Source organism: Metarhizium acridum, assembly GCF_019434415.1.
Source record: "Metarhizium acridum strain ARSEF 324 chromosome Unknown scaffold_141, whole genome shotgun sequence".
Taxonomy (NCBI): Eukaryota; Fungi; Ascomycota; class Sordariomycetes; order Hypocreales; family Clavicipitaceae; genus Metarhizium; species Metarhizium acridum.
In genome coordinates this window covers 2,885,001-2,899,963 of record NW_027094020.1, presented here as the reverse complement: position 1 = coordinate 2,899,963, position 14,963 = coordinate 2,885,001, and the positions used below count along the sequence as shown (strand labels likewise).

The 14,963-nt window shown below is 55.4% G+C and overlaps 9 protein-coding genes across 9 annotated transcripts; 4 read left to right on the top strand and 5 right to left on the bottom strand.

Annotated features, from left to right (window-relative positions):
* Positions 1-69: 69 nt before the first annotated feature.
* Positions 70-1,536, top strand: IDH1 (isocitrate dehydrogenase (NAD(+)) idh1; the record flags this gene model as incomplete). Its single annotated transcript, XM_007815629.1, has 3 exons — positions 70-102; positions 368-1,386; positions 1,452-1,536. 3 exons carry the CDS (start codon positions 70-72, stop codon positions 1,534-1,536), a joined length of 1,137 nt encoding a protein of 378 aa, XP_007813820.1.
* A 1,308-nt stretch (positions 1,537-2,844) lies between these two features.
* Positions 2,845-3,392, top strand: J3458_009514 (uncharacterized protein; the record flags this gene model as incomplete). Its single annotated transcript, XM_066119833.1, has 3 exons — positions 2,845-2,943; positions 3,008-3,071; positions 3,142-3,392. 3 exons carry the CDS (start codon positions 2,845-2,847, stop codon positions 3,390-3,392), a joined length of 414 nt encoding a protein of 137 aa, XP_065975630.1.
* A 124-nt stretch (positions 3,393-3,516) lies between these two features.
* On the bottom strand, positions 3,517-4,794 carry J3458_009513 (uncharacterized protein; the record flags this gene model as incomplete). The annotated part of the gene is made up of 1 exon (XM_007815630.1): positions 3,517-4,794. The coding sequence occupies one exon, from the start codon at positions 4,792-4,794 to the stop codon at positions 3,517-3,519; it is 1,278 nt and encodes a 425-aa protein (XP_007813821.1).
* Positions 4,795-5,448: 654 nt separating this feature from the next.
* KRS1 (lysyl-tRNA synthetase) lies at positions 5,449-8,507 on the top strand. Its single transcript, XM_066119832.1, has 5 exons — positions 5,449-5,834; positions 5,932-5,997; positions 6,056-6,430; positions 6,501-6,864; positions 6,948-8,507. The coding sequence occupies exons 1-5, from the start codon at positions 5,595-5,597 to the stop codon at positions 7,670-7,672; spliced, it is 1,770 nt and encodes a 589-aa protein (XP_065975629.1). The 5' UTR covers positions 5,449-5,594; the 3' UTR covers positions 7,673-8,507.
* On the bottom strand, positions 7,700-9,140 carry BUD23 (18S rRNA (guanine1575-N7)-methyltransferase). Its single transcript, XM_066119831.1, has 2 exons — positions 9,011-9,140; positions 7,700-8,904 (listed from the first exon to the last, which is right to left on the bottom strand). Exons 1-2 carry the CDS (start codon positions 9,031-9,033, stop codon positions 8,085-8,087), a joined length of 843 nt encoding a protein of 280 aa, XP_065975628.1. The 5' UTR covers positions 9,034-9,140; the 3' UTR covers positions 7,700-8,084.
* Positions 9,141-9,757: 617 nt separating this feature from the next.
* SVP26 (erv26 superfamily protein) lies at positions 9,758-10,454 on the top strand (the record flags this gene model as incomplete). Its single annotated transcript, XM_007815633.1, has 2 exons — positions 9,758-10,061; positions 10,120-10,454. 2 exons carry the CDS (start codon positions 9,758-9,760, stop codon positions 10,452-10,454), a joined length of 639 nt encoding a protein of 212 aa, XP_007813824.1.
* A 600-nt stretch (positions 10,455-11,054) lies between these two features.
* J3458_009509 (uncharacterized protein) lies at positions 11,055-11,408 on the bottom strand (the record flags this gene model as incomplete). The annotated part of the gene is made up of 1 exon (XM_066119830.1): positions 11,055-11,408. One exon carries the CDS (start codon positions 11,406-11,408, stop codon positions 11,055-11,057), a length of 354 nt encoding a protein of 117 aa, XP_065975627.1.
* An 867-nt stretch (positions 11,409-12,275) lies between these two features.
* On the bottom strand, positions 12,276-13,666 carry J3458_009508 (uncharacterized protein; the record flags this gene model as incomplete). The annotated part of the gene is made up of 2 exons (XM_007815634.1): positions 12,276-13,166; positions 13,232-13,666. The coding sequence occupies 2 exons, from the start codon at positions 13,664-13,666 to the stop codon at positions 12,276-12,278; spliced, it is 1,326 nt and encodes a 441-aa protein (XP_007813825.1).
* Positions 13,667-14,202: 536 nt separating this feature from the next.
* J3458_009507 (uncharacterized protein) lies at positions 14,203-14,523 on the bottom strand (the record flags this gene model as incomplete). Its single annotated transcript, XM_066119829.1, has 1 exon — positions 14,203-14,523. One exon carries the CDS (start codon positions 14,521-14,523, stop codon positions 14,203-14,205), a length of 321 nt encoding a protein of 106 aa, XP_065975626.1.
* Between the last annotated feature and the right edge of the window lie 440 nt (positions 14,524-14,963).

The following is a 14,963-nucleotide window of genomic DNA, read 5'->3' as shown; positions in this document are numbered from 1 at the left end:
TTGGTTTTCTCTTCACCGTCACTTGCTAAACTCCATTGGGCTACTGGGTTTTTATTGTATTTAGGCACGATGTTGTCTCGTGGCTCTGCTAGAACAGCGCAGGTATGTATTTTTTTCTTCTTTTGGCTCGCTTTTGCTTCCGTGTTTTAAATGCGGGACTTGGAGAGGCTGGGCTGCCATGAGGCCGGGAGTGCGAATTGGGCGGCAATTTTGCGGACAAGGCCATGAGCGGTGTTGCCGGTTGGGAATGGGTTGAAAGCACAAGACACCTACAACCGACATGGACCTCACCAAGTCCCCGCGTCGCTACTGGTCCTACGCGTGCGAAGACGCAAATGAGTTGCGTTGCTAATCTTCAATTGCCCAGCTGCTGCGCGGCGCTGCCGGTCAGCACCAGTTCGCCAGATCGTTGGCGACCGTCCAGTCCGACATCTTCAAGCCCGCCAAGTTTGGCGGCAAGTACACCGTCACCCTCATCCCCGGAGACGGCATCGGTGCCGAGGTTGCCGAGTCGGTCAAGACCATCTTCAAGGCCGACAACGTCCCCATCGAGTGGGAGCAGGTCGAGGTGTCTGGCATCATTGACGGCGCCGGCCGCACCGAAGACGCCTTCCGCGAGTCCGTCGCCTCGCTGAAGCGCAACAAGCTCGGCCTCAAGGGCATCCTGCACACGCCCATCAGCCGGTCCGGCCACCAGAGCTTCAACGTGGCCATGCGGCAGGAGCTCGACATCTACGCCTCCATCAGCCTGATCAAGAACATCCCCGGCTACGAGACGCGCCACAAGGACGTCGACCTGTGCATTATCCGCGAGAACACCGAGGGCGAGTACTCTGGCCTCGAGCACCAGAGCGTCCCCGGCGTCGTCGAGTCCCTCAAGATCATCACCCGCGCCAAGTCGGAGCGCATTGCCAAGTTTGCCTTCTCCTTCGCCCTGGCCAACGGCCGCTCCAAGGTGACGTGCATCCACAAGGCCAACATCATGAAGCTGGCCGACGGCCTGTTCCGCAGCACCTTCCACAACGTCGCCAAGGAGTACCCCACCCTCGAGGTCAACGACATGATTGTCGACAACGCCTCCATGCAGGCCGTGTCCCGCCCTCAGCAGTTCGACGTCATGGTCATGCCCAACCTGTACGGCGGCATCCTGTCCAACATTGGCGCCGCTCTCGTCGGCGGGCCTGGCATCGTGCCCGGCTGCAACATGGGCCGCGATGTTGCCGTCTTCGAGCCCGGGTGCCGACACGTCGGCCTTGACATCAAGGGCAAGGACCAGGCCAACCCTACCGCCATGATTCTGTCCGGCAGCATGCTGCTGCGCCACCTTGGTCTCGACGACCACGCCAACCGCATTTCCAAGGCCATCTATGCCGTTATTGCCGAGGGGTACGTTGCAATTGTTTGCCTTGGCCTTTGGGCCCTGTTTGCAGAAATACTGACTACTTGTACAGCAAGGTCCGCACCCGCGACATGGGCGGTGAATCAACCACCCACGAGTTCACCAAGGCCATCCTCGACAAGATGGAGGCCATTTAAATTATATTTTCCGCCGACACCGTTTTAAGCCGAGATGGCGGGAAATTTAAAAAAAAATCAAAAAAAAATTGAAACTCCTACGTTTTACCGCCGTTTTCTTGTGGATCAGTGCAGGAAGAGCGACTGCAAGATGTTTTTGATACCTCAATAGAGTGTGGGTGATGACAGATGAAACCTCGCGACTAGGGAAGAGTGCGGAATCGAGGACGGGCGAGGGAGGCGGTTGACGGCATCGCTCGCGCTGGGGAGACATTGGGAAAGGATGCCGTGACCAGTGTAATGTATAGCATGGCCTTGCAACCTTGTCCCTTTTTATTTTCTTTGAATGCATAGAAATGTTTCAATGGTTTTCTGAAGCATTGGTACCGGGTGAATCGTCATGATGTTGTACATGAATCTGATACTTGGGGTGTGCTGGTCAACTGTGCCTTTGGCAGCTTAAAGAGGAGCCATGCATGCCTCTGGGCATCAGTGACGACGGTCTGCTTGGCCAATGCGTGCTGTCTGATTTGGAGTCGATCCCACCTCCAAAAATGTCCGAAACGCCGCCTGCTCGGCCGTCCGCAATGAAGCACAGGCTCGTGAGTGTCGTCTGGTACCTGGTACTGGGTGCGTGAGCAGACGGGCGGCATCTTCTCTTGCTGGCGGACGGGTGATTGAACGTCAGCTGATCATTTCGACGCGGATATGTTGGCGAGGAGTATCTGATGGATTGACGCTTCAGGATGTCTGCATTGATTACACGTGTACCTAGGTATTTATAAAGTTGACGGTGTCCGCCGTATATTAAGCTGTTTAATTAGGGCCCATAGTTGTAAAAGGAGGACCGTTGACGCTATACTCCGTACTCCGTACCAGACGACGCCTTCTCGCTCCTTTGCCCAGTTTGCATAATGTCACTGGTCCCAAATGCACCGGTTGACATCATTGATCTACGACGACAGGTGCGGCGGCAAAAGCAGCAAGGGCACTAAGCCAGAAGCGGTCGTCGGATAACCATCCCCTCGCCATCGGCCCATCGGCCGGAGAGAGGCGCCCCCGAACAAAGAGGAACGAATCAAGCTTTCGAGTTTCCGCTCGAAAATGCTCCCGGACGTAAACGTAAATAACCCCGCATTCACTTGTCTTACACTTGTCCGTCGAGTCGCAAGTATAAATAGAGGGCTGGGCTGGACACCCTTTTGTCGTGCACATACCTTGATGTCCTCCTGCACGGAACGAATCGGAACACTTGTCGAGCCTCAACTGATGCCGCTTTTGGAAATAAACAACAGCAACTAGTTTGGGAGTCCTCCTATCCTGCCGAAAATGACGACAAAGGGTAGCTGTGCGTGTCGGGAGATCCAGTTCCAGTTTGAGGGCGAGCCGGCGGTCACGGCGCTGTGTCACTGCACGGATTGCCAAAAGGTGAAAAAGATCTTGTCCGGCTTTGTTTGATCCTGGGGCTGTAGACATGCTGAACCATGAGTAGTGGACTGGTGGTGCGTTTACGTCCAACGCTGTTGTGCCGCGGACTTCGTTCAAGGTCACCAAGGGTAAGCTGCGAGCCCGCCACCTTTTTCTTTGGTAAGGGGAACGACGTAATAGGGGCTGATGAGCCGCCAGGGACACCCAAGACGTGGGATGTGAGGGGTGACTCGGGCAAGATCAACAAGCATTTCTTCTGTGGGAATTGCGGATCCAGCCTGTACACGGAGCTGGAGGTCATGCCTGACATGACCTGTGTCAAGGCTGGTTCGCTGGACGGCGGCGCCGCGAGCTTGGGGAATAAGATTGGCGTCGAGTTTTACACCAAGGACCGTGTTGGATATCTGGGGAGCTGTGACGGCGCCAAGCAGGAGCCTGCTTTTGGTTGAGGAGAAGTGAAATTGGTGTTGCGGCCGAAAGGGGAGGCACGTCCAAGTAGTGAATATGGAACGTCATGTTGGAGTGAATACTCTGTCGTATCATCATGATCCCACATGACGTCTTGCATCATTATCATTCTCCCTTGACGGCAGCCATGATGCGCCGCAAGCCTTGCGCCAGATATCCCGCTTCTTGTGAAAATATAATCCTAAACCAGCCCGGCTGCTCAGCACCATACGCGATGCCGTCTGCCAACAAGACCTTCTTCGCCAACAGAGCATCAATTACAGCCTTGTCGAGATGTTCAATCTCACCCGGATGGTGCTTTATATATGCGGCCCCCAAATTAACCCACACAAAGAAGCCGGCATTGCTGCCCTTTGTATATTCTATCTCATTCTGCTTGGCCCACAAAAGCACCTTTTCCTGATGCTCCGACAGTTTCCTCTGGTTCTCCTTGATGTAGCTTTCCACCCACTCGTCATCGTCGAGCGCATTCGCCGTCACAAGGTCCGACAGCGAAGACGTCCACGAGAATTCAAACACCGACATCAAAGCCGCTTGCATGCTTGGATTGTGCTGCGTGATGGTAATGCCCATCCGTAGTCCATTGGCCCCAAAGTCCTTTGACATGCCCCAGAGGACGTGAATCAGACCGGGGTCAATGATGCCGTCGGGATCGATGGACAAAATAGACTCAAAAGGGACGGCCGCGGCATCCTTGTCTACCCTGTTCTCAAAAACCGACAGGGCGTAAATCTCATCTGATATGAGATGAATCTGGTGCTTTTGACACAGCCTCATAAAGGCAATCAAGACGTCGCGGCGATAACACCGTCCCAGCGGGTTGTGCGGGTGAGCGAGGATGACACCGGCGACACGCTGGCCACGGTCCTTGGCCTTGAGAATCTCATCTTCGTACTTTTGCACCGCTTCCACGCCCATGGGATCCAGGTCTCCAAAGGCAACGGGCAGTACTTCCACCCCGGTGCGGCGGCTTACATCTGGCTTGAAAGCCACGTAGTATGGCCGTCCCAACAGCAGCGCGTCACCGGGATCTGCAGCGGCCCATGCTATGTTCTGGATGGCCGGCGCCAATCCATTGCTGATGTGCATGTGTGACGGTTCAATGGGCGTCACTGGCTTGAAGTGCCTGGAGAGGAAGCGAGCGGCTGCCTTCCTGAGTCTTCTCTGTCCGTCGCCGTAGGTGAGCGCCATGTCGGGGATGTCCATGTTCTTGTGCATGTGGTCAATCAAAGCATGGTGCATCAACGAGTTTTCGGCTATTGCTAGGTTCACGTAGCCGTCAGGATTAGTTTCCGCATCATACAGATTGCTGAGGATCATCATGAGTTGGTCTGTCGTAGGGGCATTTTGGTATGTTTGAACGGCTCTGGTTGACAGCGCCATCGTGTGGGACGGGGACACGGAGGATACAAAAATTATGTACAAGCCTCAAGTCTGGCGGCGGTATGAAGGAATCCAGAGTTGGTACAAGGAAGGCTTTCTTGAGGATATAGAGACATGATCCTGCCTGTAATGGAGTTGCGGATCCATCTCAGCGCAAGCCCTGGTCGATGGGCACCTGATGTACGGGGTAGTACAGCGGGGCCCAAAGATGCCATCATGACTGCATCGCGCCTGCCGTGCTGATGGCTGCTACTCTGTCAAACTCGTCACCTACATGGAGCACCGCCATCCGTACAAGTTGGACATGCCAGTACGAAAGGACACATTCCATAAACTGAGGTCCGAATCTCGTAGAAAGAGCCTCACATGTCAACGCACAGAATCAATTGATTTTATTCAAAAAAAAATTCACTTCCCGACCCGTGTTTACCAGCCACGTCCATACATACATACAAGCGATTCTAGAAGTTTTTAGGCCGTATCCCAGAGGGTCCCCCGCCTGTCCAATAAGAATGCCCGTGACTCACGGGGAACCCGGCCAATCGAAATTTCCGCACAGTTGGTGGTGTCCAGTGCCTGGCAAAAGTTGGAGGGCGAAGGCGGCCGCCAGGGCTTGACATGCCCCTCCGAATTTGTATGGCGGGGTGTGTGACTGTATTTTCTGCCCCTCCGTCTGTCGCTCCAACGTGACTCGTCCTGCGACAAGGAAAAAAAAAAAGACTATAAACGGCGAGAGGAGTGACAATTTGCACTCAGAGCCCACCATACTGTTTGATACCCTTACAATCGCAAACTATACCATGCCGGACAACTCAGCTACCTCAGGCGAGCCTGCCGCCGCCGAGGCCGCCGCCGCTGTCGCCAAGCTTCACCTCGACGAAGTGACGGGCGAGATGATCTCCAAGACCGAACTCAAGAAGCGCCAGAAGCAGCGTGAGAAGGAGGCGGCCAAGAAGGAGAAGGCTGCTGCGAACCCAAAGCCCCAGGCTGCCAGCACCAAGAACGCTGAGGCTGCCGAGAAGGAGCTCACTCCCAACCAGGTGCGCAGCCATTCAAACCCATGCAGACCCTGCCCTTCAATTTTGATAAAGAAAAGAGACGAAATGTTGGTCGACTAACATTCAATCACCTTCTCAGTACTTTGAAATCAGATCACGAACAGTCAACGAGCTCCATGCCCAGGGCAAGGCTTACCCCCACAAGGTAGACAACCTCAATGAGTATATACACACCAGGCGGACAATGCGTCTAACTCATACAGTACCACATCGATTATGATATCCGCAAGTTCGAGGACGAATTCAAGCACCTCAAGAACGGCGAGACCGACAAGTCCAGGATGATCCAGCTGGCTGGAAGAATCTATGTCCGCCGCTCAGCTGGTTCCAAGCTTTTCTTCTACGATATCCGCTCCGACGGCACCAGACTTCAGGTCCTCGCCCAGGCCGACAACCTCGACGACAAGGCCCCCAGCTTTGACGAGCAGCATGTCAACCTTCGAAGAGGTGACATTATCGGCATTCGTGGATTCCCCACCCGCACAAACCCCAAAACCAAGCAGGGCTCAGGTGAATATTCCGGCGAACTGTCGATTGCTGCTGTCGAGATTACTCTTTTGTCTCCTTGCTTGCACCAAGTATGTTTCTTCCCGTCCCTCCGGCCTGCCGTGCTATTCCATCATTCCATCTGCTCACCCCACGACCTAGATTCCCGACGACCACTATGGTTTCAAGAACCCCGAGACTCGTTTCCGCCAACGATACCTGGATCTCATGATGAATGAGAAGTCTAGACAAATATTCATCACCCGCGCCAAGGTCGACTCATACATTCGCCGCTGGTTCGACGAGCGTGACTTTGTCTCCGTGCAGACCCCTATGCTCAACCCTATTGCTGGTGGTGCCACGGCCAGACCTTTCATCACCCACCACAATGACCTGAACATGGATATGTTCCTGCGTGTTGCTCCCGAGTTGTATCTCAAGATGCTTGTTGTCGGTGGTCTCAATCGTGTCTACGAGATGGGACGACAGTTTAGAAATGAGAGCATGGATCTCACTCACAACCCTGGTAGGCTTTTTTTTTTTTTTTTTGGGTCCCGTCCTTTTCCAGCTTGGGCTGCTTCAAACACATAGACTAACAGAGTTGTTTAGAATTCACCACCCTCGAGTTTTATATGGCGTATGCTGATGTTTACGATCTAATGACCATGACTGAGGAGCTTGTTAGCGGCCTGGTCAAGCACATTCACGGCTCGTACAAGACCGTCTACCACACCATCAAGGGCGAGGAAATCAACATCAACTGGGAGGGTCCCTGGCGAAGAATTGAAATGATTCCCGCCCTAGAGGAGGCCGTCGGCGAGAAGTTCCCTCCTGCGGACACTCTCCACACCGAAGAGGCCAACCAGTTCTTCAAGAAGGTCCTGGCCAAGACCGGAGTCGAGTGCAGCCCGCCCCTGACCAACGCCCGTATGCTCGACGCCCTCGTCGGCGAGTACCTCGAGTCCCAAGCCATCAACCCCACCTTCATCATCGGCCACCCCAAGATGATGTCTCCCCTTGCCAAGGACTCCCGCACCACCCCCGGTCTCTGCGAGCGGTTCGAGGTCTTCGTCTCCACCAAGGAGATTGTCAATGCCTACACCGAGTTGAACGTTGCTGCCGAGCAGCGTCTCCGGTTCGAGGAGCAGGCCCGCCAGAAGTCCCAGGGCGACGACGAGGCCCAGATGGCCGATGAGACCTTCTGCCAGGCCCTCGAGCACGCTCTGCCTCCCACTGGCGGTTGGGGCATGGGCATCGACCGCATGATGATGTTCTTGACCGACAACTACAGCATCCGTGAGGTTCTTGCTTTCCCCACCATGAAGCCCGAATAAAACTAGTATAGATTTTTTTTTCTTTTTAGGACCAGTGTTCTAGATTTCGGCAAAGATATCATACTTTTAGATAGGTTGCTGCGGTTATGAATTGGGAATGGTAAGAAAGTTGTCGCCATTCTTTCGAATAGCCAATGGCGCTCTAGCCTAGGAATGCAGTAACAATGACAACACGAGCTTGGCATTAAAAAAAAAAAAAAAAAAAAAAAGAAGAAAGAAAGCAAAGGATGCGAAAGGGTATCTAACTTTTATATTCGTGTGTGAGTAGACGTCATCACTATACTTGTCCCATTCCAAAAAACGCCATGCAATGCCCTTCTCCCCCCCATTCAGAAAATTTCAGAATCCCCAGCTTGTTTCCATTTCTCACGTAAAATGTCTCTTGTCTTCTTTTCCCAAGCCAAAACCCGGTCTAAAAGGCCGGACGGCGCTTGCGACCCGTGTACTTGGAAGAAGCCTTGACAACCTTGCCCTTGCGCTCCAGCTGCTCCTTCTTCTTGACGATCCACGCCCTGCTGCCCTTCCTCAAGGGCCCGGCGCCCGTCTTGACCCTCCGCCTCGCATCCAAGATGTCCACGTCGTCCAGGCCCGCGACGACGCCGGTGATATCGCCCTGGCCCCCGGCCACGGCGGCATTGCCCACGGTCAGCACGAGGTACAGCTTGACGTTCTTGGTGCCCGGGTCGTCCTCGAGGATGCCGGCGCCGAAGCCGGCCTTGACGGCGGCCTGGGTGATCATGGCGCGCTGGGCGTCGTTCTTGGGGTAGAACTGGCAGACGGCGCGGCCGCCGCGGCGGAGGGCGGCGTACAGGCCGTTGAAGAAGCGCGCCAGGCGGCCGGCGGGCGAGGTGTCGCTCGTCTCGGCGCTGCAGAGCCACTGGACGGCCGAGATGCTGATGGCGGCGTCGAAGGTGCCCGCGCGGAAGGGCACGCCCTGCCCCATGTCGGCGAGCAGCAGGTCGCCCTGCACGTCGCGCTGCAGGGCCACGTCCAGCATCGAGGGGGACACGTCCATGCCGATCCAGGCGTGAGGCCCGCCGTCCGAGGGGTCGACGGCCGACAGGATCTCGCCCGACAGGCCGCTGCCGCAGCCGACGTCGAGGATGAGCGAGGGCGTCTTGAGGTTTAGGAGCTCGAGGGCCCGGCGCGTCATGGACGCTTGGATGTTTTGGATCCGCGAGCTGGTGGTGTATTTGCGCGCTTCGGTGTCATCGTAGTGCACGTCGGCTGCGCTGCGGGAGGCGGGGAGCCATGATTAGTTCTTGAGTGCGGTTTTTTTTTTTTTTTCGCAGTGTCGGTGAGGCGCGGGGGGGGGGGGGGGGGGGGGGGGTTGCATACAGGGTATCCTCGGGGCGGGACATGACGGGCGGTTCTTGGTGGTCGATTATACTATGGTATAATGTTGGCTGTGGTGGTGGAATTGAGCGCTTGACATTGAGTTGGGAGCAGCGGCCAGGCTTTGGGTGTGGTCAATTTCGCGTCGCTTTTGGAGCTGGGATTTGGACGGCTTCTTTTTTTATTACTCTTCCGTGGACGGAGGGTTATCGATAAGGCGGTGGTGGCGGGGCACAACGGGGTACTGGCACTAGCCACAGGGACTTGGCGTGGCCGGGTCAGGGTACCGCCACGGCAGCTACGCACATGTGCAGTCTTATACTTGTGACTTTGTCTTCAACACCAAGGGTTTTACCCTTTTTTTCTTCATTTTTTTTTTAGCATCTTGGCTAATGTAGGTAGACTTCCCCGCGGCTGAATATAAAAGCACGGCGGCACCAGGGGCAGCACGCTAGCAGCCCACGCGCGCAGACAATCTGCAAGCCATGCAATGTAAAAGGTCAAGAAATTGAAGTGCCGAAAGCAGCGTCCCGCAACAAGCCGCCCCTGGACGTGTCCTCTGTCCACTCTTGCCTAGTACAATTACACCAGACGCCATCCAAAACTCCAAATTTATTCCACCACCATCTGTCTTTCTTCCCATACCTCTTCTCTGCCTTTGACCCCCGTGGCGATACGTAACAAGTTTTATTTCCTCCCCGTCTCTTGTCTTCCACCCTCCGCGCTCGTCTTCAGAAACACAAAGCAACCATGTGGATCTTGCCGCTGATCGGCTACGCAGGCGCCGTCATAGGCTTCTGCTTCCTGACGCTCGCCATCGCCTCAGGCCTGTACTACCTGTCCGAGCTCGTGGAGGAGCACACCGTCGTGGCCAAGCGCCTGCTCACCCGCCTCATCTACACCCTCATCGGCGTCCAGCTCGCGCTGTGGCTGGTGGACGGGTTCCCCCTCGGCGCGACCACGCTGGGCGTCTTTGCCCACGTCGTCTACCTGGGCAACATGCGCAGGTTCCCGTTTGTGAAGCTGTCTGATCCTCTGTTCTTGCTGTCGTGCGGTATGCTTTATTTCTCCCCCTGCCCCCTTGCGGCCCCAGCTCCTGACGGCTGAAATAGTCCTGGTCCTCGTCGATCACTACGTCTGGTTCCGACACTTCTCCGACGCCCAGACGCGCGCGTACCAGCGCTCCTCGTACTATGACCAGGTCGACGTGCCGAGCTTCTCCATGATCGCGTCCTACTTTGGCCTCTGTGTGTGGCTGGTCCCGTTTGCGCTCTTCGTCAGCCTGTCGGCCGGCGACAACGTGCTGCCCACCATGGGCACCGAGCCTGTGCGCGGCGCCGGCGCCGACGGCAGGGCCAAGCCGCAGGGCATGGTGAAGGCCTTGGTCGACTACGTTCGGGGCGTGATTGGCGAAATTGCTGGGTCGAATGCTTTGGGCCGGCCGTGAGCTTTGGCAGGTTTGCGAGGATAAGAGACGAGCCGAGATGGTGTGTCGACGAATATCAGAGGTGTTATTGCTCGCGTGCGCGAGATGGCCGGCTTGGCCTGTTCCATGGTAGACACGGCCGTTGCCGTCGATAATGGTGGACAAGCAAAACCGCTGTATGGTTCCTTCATTGCGCTGGCTTCACGGATGGCATGTGCATCTCGGCAGGCTGTGCTTCGAACTGCATTCCACGGGTGCAAAGGTCAAAAACCAGCCACGACACGGCATATGCTCTTGGCGGTTCTTCCACACCCGAGGCTGATATCGTGTACCCCCGCCTTGGCATTCTTGGGTCAGACAGCATCACGAAGCGATTACGCACGCCCAGGGTTCCGGTGTCAGTCCACCCGGCCATCAATCATATCAAGCGCAAAACGGTGTCCACTGAAAAAATAGTCATTACCACTCATGTAAAAATATACCCTAATGTATAATGAGCCAACGAAAGTAGTCAACAATATAAAAGATGACAGTCTTGCAGTGTCCGCGTATACACATTCAAATCAACAGCTCAACAATCCCACAGCCAAACCTCCTTCTTAACCCATTCTTAACCCATTCTTAAACATTTTCTTTCCTCCCCTTCCTCCTCCCCTTGTCGTCCCAGAACCTACCATCCACCTTGTTCTCCGGGCCCTCCCCCCCGCCGTCGTGCGTCCTCTCAAACTCGCGATTGTGCTCGTCAACCTCGCTCCTCTGCGCGCCGCTCAGGCCCTTGTCGTCCCCCGGCGCCCCGGGCGTGCTGAAGTTGAACACCTTTGGCTTCTGCGGCGCCCCCTCGGCCGTCGACCCGAGGGCCTGCCCGCCTCCGGTGCGGCCCTTGGCCCCGACGCCGCCGCCAGTCGCCCTTGCCGCCTGGTCTCGCGCTCGCCGGCCGGTCGTGTGCACGCAGCGGTGGAGGGTCAGCCGCAGCATCGCGGTTGCATGTGCGTTTGCTGGCATGAGGTGCGGGTTGTCTTTGAGAAAAGGGGGTTTTGGCCTGGCTGCAAGGCCGTGGTAAGGAGGGGTACACTTGGATCTTGTTGCCGTTGCTAGCTAGGGTGTTTAATGCGGTGAATAGGCTGCAAGGAAATGTTTGTTTTGAAATTTCGTTTCTTTCCACCTGATCGCATGTATTTTTTGCAACATGTATTTATAGAACTGGAAGCTGTTCCGTGACGGATATGTGGCGACAGTTCCCCCAAACCCGATGATGTCACTCGCCATCATCACCGTGTTCAAAAGGTTGGAGTACGGGCGGACAAGGGGTTCATTACTTGTCGCCTCTGCTACTAGCACAAGGCTATTTCGACATCAAGTTACACATTAAATTGGGGCCGGTACCCGTACGGGTTACTACGACCAGACATCTCTCCCGGGTTTATGTTACCTACGAGTATCAACTTGGGCTGTTTGCTTGGGACGCGAGCATGGCATGGAAGAGAGTCAAGGGGTCCGAGTCGGCTGACTCGTACCGTATCCCAACGCAAAAGTGCGGAGCAGTGTCTGTACAATCTCTGACCAAAGTATACGCCAGTTGGCTGATCACTAGTCGTCACTTGCCCATCTGGTCCATGTATCCATTTTTGCTGAATTATTGCATCGTATTGTCATGCTGAGGTATCTCCTATCAATCCTGGGACACACCATCTTCAACCTCGAAGTGGAATAATCATCTTATATACTCATACCGCTTCGTCTTTCCCAAGCATACAATTGTCGTGGTCATCATGCATTTGTCCACTTACCACACTCCGTGATTAGAAAATAAAACCCTGCATTCTGAAACCTTTGCTATGCTCCTTAATCTGTAGCACTTAGCAAGTGTTCGATGGCGCCCTGCACGCTGCCTCCACTCCTTCGCAGAGCCGCAACATTTCGGTCAAAGTCGTAGAAGCCCATCTCGTTCAGCTGGCGCAGCTGATCGGCATATCGCTCCTCCGGGGGTCGATTGTCGGGAGCTGCGGCTGGCATACCTGGGCCTATGCCTCCGAGATTCATCGACAATTGCTCCAACAGATCAAGGTTCCCGAAGGCGTTGGGCGCATTGCCCGACGCCAGCGCGTACAACTGAGCCAAGGGATTATTGGCAGCATTTTGGGCCTGGCTATTCTGCGGAGCCCCAGCTGCCCCGGTGTCTGAAGTAGCACCCTGGCCCTCTCGGGACTCCGACGCTGGCGTGGTCCCTTGGGTGTTTGCAGTGGTGGGGGTGTTGGTTGTTGGAGCTTGGGCAGCCGGGCTGGGGCTCATGGCGTTTAAGCTTTGAAGCATCTGGGCGAGGTTCATGGCGTTGTTGCCTCCAGCAGCACCGCCCATCATTCCGGGCATCATGAAAGGATTCATGAAAGGATTTGGTTGCTGGTTGTTGTTCGCCTGGCCAGCGGATCGGTTGCCGCCAGCAGCAGCATCTGGCGTGGTGTCGGTGGCGCCAGGGGCAGGAAAAGCCGAGTCTCCCCCACGCATATTTCGTTGCATACGCATGGCTTGGCTCATCATCTGCGGGTTGCTCATCATTTGTCGCATAAACGGCGACGTGATGATTTCTCTTGCGTTGGGCATGTTGCGGAGCATTGGGTTCGATTCGATGAGCATGTTGACAAAGTCGGGATTGTTCAAGGCCTCGTTCATAGACTGCTGAACGTTGGGATCTGACATCATACGTTGGATGCGCTCCTCGTCCATAGGGGGGCCCATCTAGAGATGTCGGTTAGCATGTAGTCAGTGCCTGAGAAATGCTTTCTTGGACAAGGAGGGCGTACACCGCCATCTGGGCCGAACATATCCATGCCCGGTAAGTTGATCTGATGGCCGGCATAACGGGCGCCGGTCAGGCCAGCTAGCGGATCGTTGGGGTTGGTTCCAGCCGAAATGTTCTCTGGAACGGCTCGGGGGGTTGGGCCGGATGTCGAAGTCTGCTGGGTAGGGTTGCTCGCTGCGCTCTTGACCATGTGGATGGTGTTGTTCTGCTTGATGTTGTAGGATCCAAGGGTCTCGTCATTCTTCATAACGCGACCAGAGTAGATGAGGCGTTGTCTCTCGACAGGGATGTGCTCGAAATCTTGGCCGGCAAGCTTGGTCTTGAGCTCCAAGACGGTGGCCGACTCGGCCATTGTGATGGTGTGATTGCTGTCGGCAGATGTCTTCACCTTGAAGGTGACTTGCTTATCGCCACTTGTCTCGGCATTGTCGGCCATGGCGACGGTTTGTCTCTTGAGGCCGTCAGAAGCGTCGAGTGTTTGGTTTGCGCCTGTGCGGGTGGGAGCGAACCGTTGTCGTTTGCCGAGGGGCGAACGAATGCGACTGGAACTGGGAAAGGCCAGCCAAGTGGAGGCGAGTATTGCTCGAGGACGTCCGGGCCGTGGCTTCGAGAGTAGATATGGGGTATGGCGACGAAAATGGCCTCAGCCGACCGAGGTGTTGCTTGGGGAGTGCAGGAGAACAAAGAACAGAAAACAGAGCCTCCGCGGTTGAGGATACACCACCTTTGACGCTGGCGATTGCCTGGTGTGGGCCGATGGCCCAAGGCTTGGCTGGCTCTTGGTAATACTCCGTACTCCGTAGTCGGTACGGAGGAGCACTTGAGCACGCTCGGCTGTGGACCACGCGCTGAAGGACGGCTCAAAGGGCTTTGGACGTGAATATTCGATGGAGGCCCACGGTCTTCGACAGCTCAAGGCGACGTGGGTCTGGAGGCGTCGGTGGTTGACCACCAGAACAGGCTGGGGGTTAGTTAGTAGTAAGCTGGCCGGCTGGGCAGAAAGAGCGAAGCAACCAAGGCGACGAACAAGACCAGGCCAAACGGGAGGGGGGGGCAGACAAACAAACGGCCTAGCAGTGTGGCCGGGCGTGAGTACGCTGAGCCAAGCACAAGGTCAAAAACAATGTAGGAAGAAAGAAAAATATATGCTGTATGTCGCGCAGCATCACGGTGCGTGGTCAAGGCCCAGACGGAACAAAGGGTCTCTGGGAGTGAGGAACACCAGCGCGGCGCATCATATGCAGCCGGGAATTTTGGGCGGAACACGTTGGAAGGTGAGACGAGGGGGGCCATCCGTGTCTCACAAGGCAAGTAAGTGCCTGTTACCTTCTACCTACCTAGGTAGGTAGGTAGTTAGGTTATAGCTCCTCTGCAACCTGCCTTCACTCTCGACAACCACGATAGATAATCCGAGCTACCTGGGGCTCAAACCTTCACTGATAGATAATGCTCCGCAGACTTACTTGGCTTTACCGCTTGTACAGCGTGGGCTTGTTGCGTTATGGGAGGCAAGAGCCAATGATCGTTTCCCCAATACTACTTAGCATAAACTACTGCATGCGGGCAGTGATTGCAGCATATAACTACTAGCCCGATTCCACACTCAAAAGGCATTGGAGAGATGGCCACCTTGGCTCGTACATACTCTTCATGTTAGCTTCCCAAGACAAACAAATGCCTAGTGACACGTTATATGCGCGCGCCAACTCTTGCCACGAGGTACTCGATACGCA

What these genes read in the sequence shown, in the direction of transcription:
- BUD23 (XM_066119831.1), bottom strand. Translation starts at nt 9,033, where the DNA reads ATGTCCCGCCCCGAGGATACCCT. An exon ending in TCCCGCCCCGAGGATACCCT is followed by an intron (nt 8,905 to 9,010) that starts GTATGCAACCCC and finishes CGCCTCCCGCAG; the next exon opens with CGCAGCCGACGTGCACTACG.
- KRS1 (XM_066119832.1), top strand. Translation starts at nt 5,595, where the DNA reads ATGCCGGACAACTCAGCTACCTCAGGCGAGCCTGCCGCCGCCGAGGCC. An exon ending in AGGAGCTCACTCCCAACCAG is followed by an intron (nt 5,835 to 5,931) that starts GTGCGCAGCCAT and finishes TCACCTTCTCAG; the next exon opens with TACTTTGAAATCAGATCACG. An exon ending in GCAAGGCTTACCCCCACAAG is followed by an intron (nt 5,998 to 6,055) that starts GTAGACAACCTC and finishes TAACTCATACAG; the next exon opens with TACCACATCGATTATGATAT.